This window comes from Ambystoma mexicanum, chromosome 13 (assembly GCF_040938575.1).
Source record: "Ambystoma mexicanum isolate Mex_15411 chromosome 13, UKY_AmexF1_1, whole genome shotgun sequence".
Taxonomy (NCBI): Eukaryota; Metazoa; Chordata; class Amphibia; order Caudata; family Ambystomatidae; genus Ambystoma; species Ambystoma mexicanum.
The window spans coordinates 569,115,748-569,131,039 of record NC_090938.1 but is presented as its reverse complement, the minus strand read 5'-3'; the positions used below and the strand labels follow the sequence as shown (position 1 = coordinate 569,131,039).

The window sequence follows — 15,292 nt, the reverse complement described above, 5'->3', positions numbered from 1 at the left end:
TGGCAGAGTTGTTAGATGCCGCAGAGACACATGCTTGAATGTGGACTCTCGTCTTGGTGAGGACAGAGTCAGTATTGCCTTTGGAGCAGGTGACAGGTTTGTCAGAGGATGACCAAGAAGCCCTGCATTTCCTCTCAGCCGCCCTACACTTACGTTAAGTGTAGCTAGGTCAGAGTCATACCAAGAATTGCACTTGGCTTTGGACTTCAAACAGATCCTCATGACAGTGGCAAAAGCATCAAGAGTATCAGAAATAGAAGATTTGAGCAGAGACAGGCCTGTGTCAGGATGTGAGTAAGCCAAAGGTGGAAGGGGGCTGGGGGTTGAGAAGGTGGTGGTGAAAGCCTCAACTGACACGATTCATAGGCCGGATGTCCGAGAAGGTAGGTGGCAGTGTTGGGGGTAGGTTTGACTTGGGGGGGGGGACAGGGGTGAGGGGGGTGGGGAGTGAAAGATGACAAGTGTAGCTAGGGCAGAGTCATACCAAGAATGACTCATGGCCAGTCTCACGTAGGTGCAGAGAGAATGTGCAAAGTTGCTCACTACAGTGTGGAGTAACACTAAGCAAGACCAGCCATGGTTGCTTTTTGTAAACTCTGTTTAGTATATGCGTCCTATAACATTGAGAACAGCGAAGGAGCCCCAAATGGGCCACCTGAATTTCCCTTTGAAGCGCTACAAATTGCCTCCCTGTCAAGGAAAAATGTGTTAGCGATAGTATGCATGTTTAGCAAATGGGTTGAAGTATTTCCCTTAAAAGACAGTACTGAATTAAATACTGCTAAAATACTCGTAAAGGAGTATTTAGCCCAACTGGTTTGCCTCACACTGTATGGAGCAACAACGGTGTGCATTTTGTTATTACTGTAATGGAATTAATGCACTCGGGTGTTTTCTTTTTATTTATTGTGCTTTAGTCCACAAGAACTTTTCATAAATAGAAAGGATAATATTGTGACATCATTTAAAAAAAAAAGACAATTAACAAAATAAAACAAACTTTAGCTACCATTGACAGATAATAAAAAACACATGTAGATAGCCCAAGGATATTAATATCTGATTATTACCAGACTTAGCAAAATGTATTTCAAAGAGCAATTTTCTTCCAATATGTAGAGCGACAACAATACCTTCACCATAATTCAAAATTCATATCCTACGATGCCTACTAATCATGGTATATATCTAGGCCATTCTTCAATTTCATAATATTGGCTATCGCTATCTGAACCATAATTAATTTCGAGTGGTACAACATATCCCACAAATTTTGAGGTGTTAAAATAATACATTGTTCAAAAAGGGGTTTGAAAAGCAAATGTCACTTAATCAATAAGGTATTACATTCTGTAAGTAGGTGGCGCAGTCTCATCACTTGTTGGTATATTGCAGAATCGGCAACACTCGTCTTTTTTTTTTTATTAGGTGACGCTGCGCCATTATTTGTTTAGTCTTAACCACATTAAATCGAAATCGCACATATATCTGTCTGAGCTCGGGTGCTGGCAACTTCAATAGGTACTGCTCTGATGTTTTAAATGGTTTATTTTTGCAATTTCTGTATAGATGTTATGTTGCTTGCATTGTTCAATAGTGCAAATCCAATCCATACGCCACAATTTCGTCTTCGCTTTATTAGGATTAGTGATGAGCAACTCTGCAGTGATATCTGCCATATCCACTACATTGATTACAAATCTGTGCCACTTACAAGGGAATGCATGCTCCTAGACTAACATATTCGGCAAGTACACAAATTAGACGATCACCAACAGGAGCCAGGATCAATTTCCTGTATTGACCTAGCAGCTTCCAACAATACAATGCGTAGTGATAAAAGCCCCAGTTCATGTCTTATAGCAAACATAGGTGTACATTGTGGAAAGCATAAGATCGTTTTCCAAAATTTGCTCTCGAGGCACAACCAAAACTGTTTCGTTTTCAGGCTTTTAGTATCAGATCCATAGAGAATAATGGCCGTCACCTTCTGTGAATGGAAGATTATCAAAGATACATAAGCAAATTTACAATACTTAGGTTTAAGAAGTAGAGCCTGTGATATTAATGAACGCATTTTTGTATGGAGATCCTGATTGTAAGAGTTGTCCGAATTGTGATTGCTTATATTTATACCTAGGTATTTATATTGCTGTACATCAAGTTCATTACCATGGAGATTCCATTTACATGTGCATTTACGTGAAGATTTGGCTACTGTATTAATTAGTACCTTTGTATTAGAGATGTTAATTTCAAGATCATTTTGATTGGCAAATCTTTCCAATTCTTTTAAAAGCCTCTGTAGGCCAATTGGGGTTTTAGATAATAGTAACAGATCATCCGCATAAAATAACCAGGCTATTGAATTTCGGCCTAGTCATGGGGGATCTGTAATCAAGTCGGAGAATGATTTACCCATATCAAAGATGAAAGAAAAAAATACATATTATCGACACCAGCACACACCTCAGTTTCAACCCAGGGTCAGTTTTTAATCATCGATGACAACTTGCCATCAGATGTTAGTCTGTTATCGATGTGTCTGTATGAAGTGGTTTTATTAAGTTCAGCAAGTTGGATGGACATCCCACTTTTTCCAATTTATGAAACAGAAGGGGCCTACTGAGAGTGTCGAACGCCGACAAGGCCATATATATTGGCTGCTTCAATTTGATATTGTATTGTAAAGACAGTTAAAAGATTAATCGAGGTTCCCATCTCAGGAATAAAACCTGTCTGGTACAAATCAAAGAGGTTACTTTGATTAATCAATGATGTAAAGTCTCTCAGTATTAGCCTGGAGAACAATTTCCCCGGCGCAGTGAGCAGAACTATCGGACAATAGCTTTCTGGGTTTTTTCGTACTCCTTTTGTTAAAATAGGTACTATTACCAATGTCTTCCAACTGGCAGGAACGCGTTGCGTTCGCATTACCTCCTGAAATATTAAGAATAGTATATCAGCACAATGATCAGGGTAGGCTTTAAAATGACTGTTGAATAGACCATCTGGGCCAGCAGCTCTGAACATTTTAATATCATCTATGTCAAAGTCTAATGGCGGGAGCAAGGGAGGATTGAATTTATTACATTGCAGAAGTGAATTTTTTCTATAATAAAGTTGTGTGTAATGTTTAACCCAAATGGCTTCAGGCACAGCATTAATCTGAAGAAAAGCTTGAGAAGTTAAAGTAGATGAGCTGAGCAAATGCCATATTGTACCTGTGCTTCTAGAGGCAACTGCAAAGCATTATTTCACCATTATGTTGGTACAATATGGATCTTCTAGAGGCTAGCCAATTCTTATATTGGGACTTCAAGGTCTTAATTTTTCGAAATGTATATTTGTCAGTAGCTGGTACTATACGTATTGCTTGCCGCAACTGAAGTTTCTTCATTTTGATCTCCAAATCAAAATTATGCTTGTGTTTAAACATGGGTTTCTTCAATGTATTGGATATCTCCTGTAGTAAACATAAACTCAAGGTGTAGTCCTTCAGATAAAGAGAGTTAGACTTTGCCTTGTCATTATGAGTTTGTAAGGCTACCTCTAGGTCCTGCAGTCGTATATGATTACAGATAATTCGATTGCAACCATTACTCACTAAGACCTCCCCGTTGTAATATTGCAAAATGTTCTCAATGCCTCGAATAGGCCAGGACCAAGTGGCCAACAGTTGTTCGTGGTCACTTTCACTTTGGCTCTGAATCAAAAAGCTGCTAATCTGTGTAAATAGTTTAGAGTCCATGTAAACAATCAATAGATTGTTTTTAGTTTGTGGTGCCATGTGGGATTAGCCGGAGAGTCTCCCTCAATGGCACCATTGAGCATAAACATTTGCCGATCAAGCATTAAGCTGATCCGTCTATGAGCTCTAGTTGAATGGGATTTCTTAAAAAAATCGCATAAACTATGTAGATTTAAATCGCCTGCGATGATAGTGGCAGTGACATGTTCATCCAATGCAATAAGATCAAACATTGTGATCATATCAGAAAATAAGTCAATCATACTTAATGGTACCAATACAAACGGATTACAGCAATGCAGTGAGGCTGAAGTTTTATTTTTACCAAATGTACATAGTTTTTAGGCATACCCCCACTCACTTAAAAAACCCTTAGAATTTCTGGTGGCCAAAAGTAAACCGGCAAGAAGTCTACCTTTGGATTTAGTAATAGCCAGGTTAATAAGGATGGTATGATTTTCCCAGACTGGGATTTTTGACCGCCAGGTTTCTTGCAGTATTATAATGTCAAAGTCACTAAGCTTATTAGATTGATCATTGAACAAATGTGAGTGGCCACGAGTATTCCAGGATATTAATTTCAGGGTTATGTTTTGCGATTCTACTATTGGTCAGCAATCGGTGACATTTCATGTCTGAGATCGAGAGTAAGAATGGATAGATTTGTTTCGCGATTGCTGCGCTGTTCCATACATAGACCCTCGAGACGAACCCACCTTTGTTATACTGCTAAGAGAAGAGTTTTTAATAAGACATCCCTTGCATTGTCTCAACTGTATTGTATTTTTCAAAAGATTCATAATTAAGCGGAAAACCCAGGTCAAAAATCAATGATCTTGTTTGCCAAATCAAATTCAGTATCGCTCCTGATCGAATCCATATCCTCGCACAGGTTGGATCTAGATCGTGTAAGAATATGACTCAGTCTATTTCAGTTGTATATATATCTTCTAACGAGGGATCTCTGCAAGGATATTCAGGATTGAAGCTCGGTTCAAATCATATTTTTCAGCTTTGTCAGACCGTCAACGTATAATCAGAGTATGATAATGTAATTTATTAGAAGAATTATGGTGTGGGGCCATTTTAGTAAAGGTATCAAGGTTGGCTTGTGGACCTGTAGTGAAGTGTTCTTGAGGAATTTTAGATGATCCGTTAGTAGCAATAACATGTACTTGAGAAAGCATTTCAGCGGACCCCGTTATAAGAGAGCGCTGTATTATTTTCTCAATGTCTGCTATTCTTGAGTCGAGTGTTAGCACAGTTTCATCAGAAGATTGGCAGGCATGATGTAAGTGCACACAAGTGTTCCTAGAGCCCTGTTTCAAGTTCTTCTGATCAGGTACCTGGTGGTCTTGAGGTTTAAGAGCTCCCATTAGTATGTCTAATGGTTCATAGGCCATTTATTGACTCTCGCCTAATTTTAAAGAGGAGCTTTCGACTTTTTATTTTGAATAGATAATGGTTTGTATTTTGTAGTAATTGCTTCACTAGCAATTGATTTTTGCCTACTGGGCCTCGGAAGATTATTTTTAAATTGCTTTGACCCAGAAGAAGTTGAAATATTCGGCATTTTGATATTTTTAGTTGTTTTCGATGAGGAGGAGGCTTTAGCTTGGTCGATTCAAATTCAACTATCGGTTTCACTTTATCAGAACTTTGCGGCAATGATGTTTTCAGATTAACTATGGGATCATTTACACTCTTAATTATTAATACAGACTCATTCAAATGACAGTTTTTCAGAACAATTATTTTGACCAGTGGTCATTGTAAGGCTTGGATGAGCAGAGGTTTGAGTTGCTACATTGACATATAGTTTATCAGAGTCACCTGTGCCTAATTTTTTTGATATCACATGGGGCTTGATGATGTACAATGATTTTAACTGAAAGTAAATGTTTAGTTTCTCGTTATTGGATAAGAATTTGATCTAACACCATTGATTGTGTTGCCCGTTTTTGTTCCAAGGCATCATAAAGTTTGTTCATTGTGGTCAGAGCCAGATTCATAGCTGTAAGAGTGGTGTAAAGCATGGGGTTATTTATAGAAGAGTTAAGCTGAGCTATTTAATTCCCTGATTGTTTGCTATGGGTATGATCAGAAAAGACAATTGAAAGAGGGGACGAACTGGCTGAAGCAGTAACAAACACAATTAAGGACTGTGAGAGAGGAATAGGCTCAAATACTGCCTGCATGTTCTCACTATGCTCCACATTTCTAATCAAATGATCTTCATGTGACAACTGTTTGGAGAAAGCTTTGCCAATTCCAACTATTAGGTCGGGAATATTCGGTAGATTATGTCGAATATTAGAGGATTTTACTTCTCTTGTTGTTGAGCTGGTATAAGTAAAAACATCCTGCTGCCGACTAGACTGCACAATTGTCTGGCCGTTCACCAAATTAGTTAAATTGGACGATTGAGGGTCCACTAAGGGCAAACGATTGTCTTTATGCAGATCCAATGGATCATAGGACAGGGTTCCGTACTGCTCAATCTCTGGGGTCAGGGTCATGCAATTGCCATCGTAAGTTCTGTCCGTCAAACATGACATTGTGCGATCGCTCACACCTATTATATAGGGTTCACCTAACCGCTCAACCACACCTGTAGAGACTTGTGTCGACTCTATATTAACAATTCCAACAACCGTGTCATTTTTCATATGCTTATTAGAATAAAAGGAGTGTATATTCGCAGAAGCTGAATACGCCCTTTTTTTCGGTCTGAGCAATGTATCCCTAGCAAGCAGGGAAGTTTGTTTGCTCTTGCACGGCGTGCAAATTAAACATTCTATTAGTTTCACGGATTCCAGTTTGGCCGGCATACTTGCTTTTAGCGTGTAAAGCTTAATGCTTGTGGTTTCACGCATATAAGTTACCAAGTCAACTATTAATGTAAACAACAAATATATTTACAATTATCAAATACAAATCTCAGAAAAAAGAAAATCACAAATGTAAGTGAAAGCGCCTACCCACCCTGATCAGCCTCAGAACAGCCCTTGCAAACAGGTCTTACTACACAGGCGCGCGCACAAGGTGTGGGCAATGTTACTAATGGTGGTTTATGGGTAAAGTGGGCGGGGGCTTCCACACTAAAAAAAAATTAGAAAAATTAAAAGTAGCAAACACCAGATCCTTTACAAGGTGAACCGTGGTGTTTATTTCCTTTTACTCCGACGTTGCGTTCCGAGACCAAGATCCAAGTGAAGCCACAGTCCAGCCTCAGAACGGCCTTTGCAAACAGGGTTTACTACACAGGCAATCAGGTGTTGGATTGTTTCCTTACGAAGGAGTCATGTGCAGCCCAGCAAATGTATGCGGCATGCCAAATCCAAAGATATCTCAACATGCGCCATATCCGCTGTTAATCGACTACTGTAAAGAGTTAGCTAAAAACGTTGCTCATTCTCTGCAAACAGGTTTCTGATTGTTTACCAACACCATTGGAGAGGTCAGGACACGGCATCCAGGCAGATGAAAGGGTATTTATCAGCGAGCATAAGAACTGCATCCCAGGTGAAAAGGGCTGATTCAGATAATTCTCACCACTCAGACAGCTGTAAAATATTGTGGCTGCTAGTTTTGGGTCCATGCTTCAAACAAAGCAAGCACCATCTTCTCTGTTACCCACACCATTGCCTGCCGTGTCCGGTGCTGAAAGCACCCCTTCTGCCGAGACATTGGACATTCGCATAGTTGCTGCTAGCCCCACAAACATTGCTGGAGCAACAGAGGGACTGCTTTATAACTGGAGACCCAGGAAACTATGAACCAACAGTTACTGAACTACAAACTGTGAAGAGGAATCCCTTTCTGTGAGGGAGAGCTACCAGGTGGTCAAGACCGCCATCTTTAAATTGACTACTTAGGGGTGCAGTAGCAGAAAGAGACTCCAAGGAGCGATTAAGCTCTGTGAAACCCGTCTTGTTGGACTGTTTTGTTTTGCTCCATACACAAGCTATGCCGAACCATGAGTGTATGGCTATTTCACCCCAAAGAGGGTCCAAGAATCTCTATGCTTCTGTCAGAGGAAAGAAAGTAAAGGTATTGTTCCAAGGGGTTTGTATATGCATTATTGTAGGATTGATTGTAAGGTGGGTGGTTATTACTGGGATATTATGTAGCGCCATCCTTGTTTGGTACAGTAATCAGTGTCCCCAATCCCACCTTGTCTCTGATCCAGCAGTATCAGAGAAAGATGTTGTTCAGAGTACTGGACCAAGAACACTTCCCTTTGGGTACATTAGACATTGGTGGATCTTTATTGTGCTTAATGACAGCATTTGGGCAGAAATTATTGTCCTTTATTTTTGTTTCATTGGCCATTTTTTCATATGTCTTTGTATTCATTGTGTGCCTGCCTTGTGCCAGACATTAGCTTCATGTCTCAGACCGCAGGCAACTTCACTATCAACCACAAATGCTTTTATTATGCAAGAGAATGTTATTAGAGATATGCTGGCCATAGATGTAACAGATTGAATTGCTTACTAATATTACATTGTGATAATAGAACTACGGTCAAAGGACCAGTTGTGGAAAATTGTGAACAAATAATTGCAAGCAGTGGGTAACATAATTGAACAGTAGTTCTATAATCAGTTGGTCTGTGTGCACACAGTTAAAGAACAAACAAAGGATTGTCGGTGCACTCTTAATTTGGAAGGCAAAGCTCTTTCGAAAAATTTATATTTCGTGATCTAAAATTTTTAAAGGTGCTGGGGAGGAAAAATGGTCCTGGCACAGAACCACCATTATGAACATAAAGAAAAGAAGATCCAAAGTTGGAACCCTTCCGTCCCCTGCACACTGTCATATCCTGTCATCAGACAGTAATGGATACAACTCAAACTGAGTTAAATAGGTACGAAATATTTGCATACATAGCATACTGCACAAACAATTTGTTTTGATGAAAAACCAAAAGAAGTTTAACCAATATATCATCTTCAACAAAGATGTATACAAAGTCCAAAATGAATGGCTGACACGTTTTGAGATTATTCTCTCTTCTTCTTGAGCCGAATTGGATTGCGGACAGATAAAGAAATGCTATAAGCATGTTTGTCAGTTTCAATTAATATACAAAGTCAAACACAAATAACTTGCGACTCTTGAATCATGTTCACATTATATACATAAACCTCCATCACGTGATCTGGATCTACTCCACAATGACTGGTTAAAGAATGCTGGCCTTGCAGAAGATTCCTTTTCGGTTTACACATCCGCATTTATTCTTGGAGCAGGCTGCAGGAGTAGAAAAGCCAGACAGCTGCATGTAGTAAATTGAGACCCTGGCCCAGTGTTCGCATGTAGCATGTGATTTAAAATGCCTGCCACGAAGCAACGTGCACCAAATGTATAAAAGTTATTTGTTCTCAGAATAACTTCAGAAGAGGCACAGACGAAGCAGTTGCTGGTCATCCGAGCCCCCGCTTAATCATGTTATGAATAAACCATGGCTGTAGCCTTTGAAATCTTCTGTGCTGGTGTCTCACTCTGCTGATTAAGGGCACAAGCTGGTATTATGAAAAGTATTGCCCACATGGAGATGGCAGTGTTCCAAGAGCTGGAGAAAGCCTGCGAGGTAGGTGGAAAACCAATCTACCATGGAGTCCTACATCAATAGTGTGAGAAAGCCTGGTGTTACATTACAATGATAACAGTAGCATGAGGCAGCCATGTGTTTGCATGAGAACATATGAAAATGCAAGCCAAGCACTTCCTGGACTTGAGGACATTTGACATAATATTTTTTAGGTGTAGGTATTTTAACCTTCCTATAGTAGGGCGCCCTAGCGTCCTCAATCTGAAACTTTCTGTGACCGTTTTACTTTGAGAAGTGTGCTTATTTAAACTTATTATAAGACAAGTGATGTTTTCTTCCAGATCTTGACAATGAGTGATCCTCCCAAGTTTGTTTAGAAAATAAAATGAAACGTTCTAAAATAAAAAAAAAAAAGGTCAGACAGTTATACCGAAGAGACCAACCCATCCAAGCAGGAATATAAAATAAGGAAGTTTACCTTCTCTTGAGAAACAGGTAGTCACCACAATTCAACGAAACGAAGCATCAAGATGCCATGTTTAAAGCAATGTACTTCCTACACTACTTTATGTTAAGCCTGGGGCTCAAATCAAGGGTGTGCACGAGTTGACCGAGTGCCCCGACTATTTTCAGGGCGAGGACTCAGTCCTTCCTAGGACGGAAAAAGGGAAAGGGGGGGGGGAATGGTGTCCCATCTAAGTGCAAATTTGCAGAGCCGAGCACGGCAATCAGGGGTCTTGTTGAGGCTGTAAATGGTAACATCCTGCCACTAGTTGCTTTGAGACTCTTCTCTGAATCTCAAAGCCAAAACTCCACACCGCCAACTGTTGGCGCACCATATTCACCAGCATACAAGGAAACGAAACCGGGATTAAAAAACTGAACACAGATAATACACTCCTATCTCTAGGGCTGTGTGTAGCTGCCACTTTTACTCCCTAAAAATAGGCAAATACTCCCAAAAAATAAAAATAAGGAGTAAAAGTACACCCAACTAAAAAAATGGGAAACTGACACTTACTTTGTCCCCCTGAGTTCACCAACATAGTTCCGTAGATCTGTTTGGACTAGTAGTGGACATAGTACCACAGGAAGAACGCGAACCGCCCGGCGCACGGAGGACAGATTTCTATGAGGTGGGATTGAACCCATGACGTACTACTTTTTTCAGCATTATGCTGCTATTTAAGAAAGTGACAAAGGCCTGAATTTGAAAAAGGCAATGTAAACCTGCCGAAACACATGTCATCCTTAAAGGCTAAAACTTCATAATTTTGAAATAAAGAAACACAAAATCTTTATCAAGACTTTCTCATCTCTTTATTGCACGGTGCATTGAAAGTGGTAGGCTCACCCAACCAATACTAGTTTGAACAACAGAGTGGAGGGTGTCTGAGTCTCCGTTGTAGCTTACTCCGATGCAATGTTTTGATCACTATATCTAATTATGAAAATTATAAATACCTAAAAACATCCAAACACTTACAAACCCAACTTGTATCAAGTCGCATGGTACTATCTCTCAAGGTGTCAACCAAAAAGCCCCTCATCGGATACTTACCACAGGTAGAAACTAGGATTTTTGCTGCCTGATCGGAAGAAGTAAACCTGTATCTTTTAATGGGCTTGAATAATTAGGTGCAAAAAAACACAAACATTTTCGTTTTTCCAGTTAAAACACATGTTTACTTGCTTATAAAATACTCACACTGGGGATTGGATTTACATTTTTACTCCCTAAAAAATCTTTTTACTCGGAACCTCTGTAAAATTCTCCCAACTTCCAAATCTCATCTGGAACACTGAATACACATTTTGAAGCTGCCCATTTCATTTCCACTGTGACTGTTCAACAGGTAAAAGGCATTTGAGAGGTTGAACAGCAGATTTAAACTCATCACGTGCAACAGCAAGCTTAATTTGTGCGTCAAAGAATGACTAAAATCTGATGACTATCGGGCTATTTTGAAATGTGTGTTAAGTAAGAGGGTTTACAGAAATCTTACAATTACACATTTTAAACTCGCACATTGCATTCTAGTACTTGTAGTTCAAAATTTATAGAGATAAAACAAAAAACATTACACAAATTCAAAGTGACCTTACGAAAAGCAACGACATGCAGAGAGCATAAGAAGTGCCGTTAGTTGAGAAATGTGGGCAGTAGTTTGTCAGAATTCTGGAATTTAGCAATTGCTCCTCTGCAATTTGCAAATCATTCAGTGTGGCAGAAAAGATGTCCAACTACCAATCAAGCCCACTTATCCCAAAGGGATAGATACAACCTTATGCACTTAAACGTGCTTGCCTTGCATAACTTCACTTCCGATGACGGCCCCTTCTTGTGGCTTTGTACATTCCTTATGCTAATTAGTCCCACCCACATGTTTTTAATTAGTTAATTTCATTTTCAGAAACATAAAATACAATAGTAGAATAAGCATTTATAATCTAACTAGTGTACAGGCCCATGCACAAGGGCCAAAGTGCATGTTTTCATGAACACCATAGGACCACTATATATATCCTAAGAATACAGCTCCCACCAGTGCTTACAACAGCTAAACGAATTGGACCACTGTACATCCTAAAGCAACGGCTCCCTCTAGCTGAGCATTCTGTGTGTTCAGGCAGCCTCTGCATGACAGCATCAGATAAACATACATCTGGCCTTTTATGAGTAGACAAACAGTGATATATTGAAGGGACAAAACAGACCTCACCAATGCAAAACCAGAACAATCGTCAATACAGTTCATTAAGGAAGTCTCACATTTCATCATAATCCTTAGTCTTGCCCTTAATCTGAAATGACCAATCCTCAACTGAGGGGTTGGTATTACTGTGACAGGTCTTCAGAACAGGTTTTCAAAAAAGTAGCAGGCGCCCCTCTCCAGAAAGAACATGGCATGATAACCTGTTCTGTGGTTCTTCCCCCACTTTGAGAGTTGGCAGCCATCGCTTTTTGCTGTTGGTACTCTTGTTCAAAGGAGGTTTGCCTGGCATTTCCCTGTGGGCGGGACAAAGACTGATATGCAAATGTTTATTCCTCCTTCGTGAAAAGTACAGTGAACAAAGAGCAATGGCTGCGGACTCTCAAAGTGGGAATAAACCACAGAACAGGTTAGCATGCCATGTTCTATCTAGAGAGGGGCGCCTGCTACCTTTTTTGTACTTTGTACTTCTGAACATGTTCCTTAGCCACTATAAGTGCTCTCTAAATCCATGTTAATTTATCAGTGAATATGGCCATTCGATACGGAAGCAATCCCAACACGCGCAATTAGCGTTTGTGGAAATGAGAAATCTAACAGCTGCTTTGCAAGATTTCATCCCAATAAGTGTAGACCTTTTGGCAGGACCAGAGCATATGCAAAGTCACCTTTATGTGTCTCTTACAGAACCAACATTCATTGGTGTGCCGTATGTTATGTAACCACAACATTTATAGGGACCAATATATGGAATTCATTGTTTTTTGGTGCATGTTAAGTAGATCCAAATTGACCTTATATCTACTGGCACCAGTGCCTATTTGTTTCCATTCATTGTCTGCGAGAGCGGTTTTGGACCAATAGCATTTCTCTCTATGTGGATCGAATTTGGATTATCTATTTGATGTACCCTGAACCAAGAGTGCAGGGTACGTAAGGCCTATGCACTATGAAGCAATTTTAAATTGGAATACCCGAACCCTCCCATCTGAACAGAGCTTTTAAGAACATGCAATGGGATTTTAGACTCCACACCCTCTCCCCATTAAAAATTACGCAAAACGTTATGCATTTCCCATATTCCACCTTTGTTTTTTTAAAGACCTGGGTCTTGCATGTGTCTACAAGCCGCAGGGACGCCGTGCTGTGTGCTTCGGAGTCACACAGGTTACGATTAGCACTTTCACTTGAATACACAAAACTACCACTAATAAACTGTAAAGGATGTCTGACGTCTCTAAGTGCCACTTACTGTAAATGGTCCACAGCCTACTATGGCAAATACATTTTTTAAAAGCCACTTGTTTTAATTCACGTGGGACTTCAAAATTAAAAATCCAAGGGTCCCCACCTATTCAGGACATTTATTTTTTTGTAATGCTAAATTCCATTGGAGGGTACAGAAAGGACAATATGGTGCATCGGGAAGGGAACTCTGATGCCATGGCAACACTGTTTTATGATACACATACATGACAAGACATCCCAGTCCTGTGTTAATGACACGTAAATCAAGAGTAAAGGTTGCATGCTATAATGAATTAAACAGATTAGGGCAGGATGTGTCTGTCCTGAATGAAATGAGGAATCTTATCGTCTATGAAGGTACTGCGCCGACATTATAAAAGGGATACCAGAAGAGCCGTGATGTCACAGCTCTACTTTACCATTCATTAACTGGGCAGAAAACCAGGAAATATGCCTAGTGACATGTTATCAGGTGTGTCCGAGAGACAAGCCCAGATGATAATGAATAGGGCGAGATGACATGTGTGCAAACATAAGACACGGTAATCATTACACAACCAAGGCAATCGTGCTTCGGGAGTAAATTGTTAGAAAAGTATTCCTGTAAGGTGTGCGGTGTAGCGTATGAGAAACGTCCGTAACATCACTCACATGCTCTCCTGCAGGATGCCGTAGTAGAAATAGCAGGCGAAGACCCCCAAGAAGCATACGATGAGCCGGAGGCGCGAGCCCCCAGCCGCCGCCTCCATGGACCCGGCTTCAGGCTCCAGCTGCTGCTGCTGCCGCTCAGGATCTCTCATGGGGGCGGCCTGCGCCCTGGCGGAGAAAGGACCCCGTGCCGGCTGAGGGCTGTCCGCGGAGCGCCTGAAGAGAGAGAGACATTTGGAGAGACTGTCAGAGGGCGTGCAACAGAGGAAGGAGGACCATGAAACAATGAGGGTGTGTGACAGAGAAATGCGTAACATTAAACAACCCAACGCATGCGCCAGCATGATTTGAATTTCGCACGCCCCAAAACTTGCACCATTCACGAAGAGACACACAAACCACCAGACACGTACCCTTATGATTAGATCTAACATCCCGTCATCACTAAGGCAGACCGACTACTACTCACATGAAAAGAGACATATGCTTGGGACATTTAAAAACCACATTCAGAAAAGAGACTTGCTGCACCTACCAGAATGGATCATATCCCCCCCACATATACATTTATGTAACCTTCACCCCCTAGAAAAACGTCTGTGCAGAAAAAGTCGGGGGGAAAAACGTATGGTAGAATTGTTCACATTTCGGCTGTACTAAAATTTCGTACTTCCGAAAATGTTGAACAATTGCACCATACAATCCCATATAGGGAAGAGGGGTTGCAGGGGTCTCCTCCTTGTTCGCTATAATGGGATCTGGGATTGTAGGGTTGTGACAGGCAGACAAATAAAGATTATTATTATTATTATTTTTTTTTAAAGGACCCTGTAGCGCTGGTTCCCATCGGGAAATGGCGTCGCAGGAAGACGGGAGTCAGGGCCACACAATGGCTAATCCCCCTCAATAACGTGAGAAGGGGGTTTAGATTCTATTAAAGACAAGGAGGCAAGTATTATGCATTACAATATTTACTCCTGATCCACAGCAGCAAAGAAACAACTTTTATAACAAAAAGTTTCAACCATAAACTTATAACACAGTTCAAAAACAGTGTAAGGGGAACACCCCAGTCCAACAGGGAGGGCAGGTCATGCCCTGGAGATGACCAATGGTCTGAGAGCCACGCCCATAAAGGTCCATTACTCTAACACCAACTCCTCTTTCTGCAGCTGTCTTGCTTCAGACGCCCACTGCAACGAACCAACTGCGTAGCGCAGAGAAAAAGGATCCAATGAAACTGGTGGAATCTCAACCTCTCCGCAACTTGAAACTGCAACGAAGCTCTGCTGAACAGGACCTCTCACCCAAAAGCTGAAAGAACAACAAACAGATAAGGGTGGACGGGAGGGATAATACTTGCCTCCTTGT

At 40.7% G+C, this 15,292-nt stretch overlaps 1 protein-coding gene across 1 annotated transcript in view; it reads right to left on the bottom strand.

The window, feature by feature from the left end:
- SLC35B1 (solute carrier family 35 member B1) overlaps positions 1–14,206 on the bottom strand; it is a 215,977-nt gene extending 201,771 nt beyond the window's left edge. The window contains exon 1 of the mRNA XM_069634378.1: positions 13,925–14,206. Coding sequence (XP_069490479.1) covers positions 13,925–14,073 — 149 coding nt within the window. The 5' untranslated portion in view covers positions 14,074–14,206. The remainder of the gene's footprint in view (positions 1–13,924) is intronic.
- Between the last annotated feature and the right edge of the window lie 1,086 nt (positions 14,207–15,292).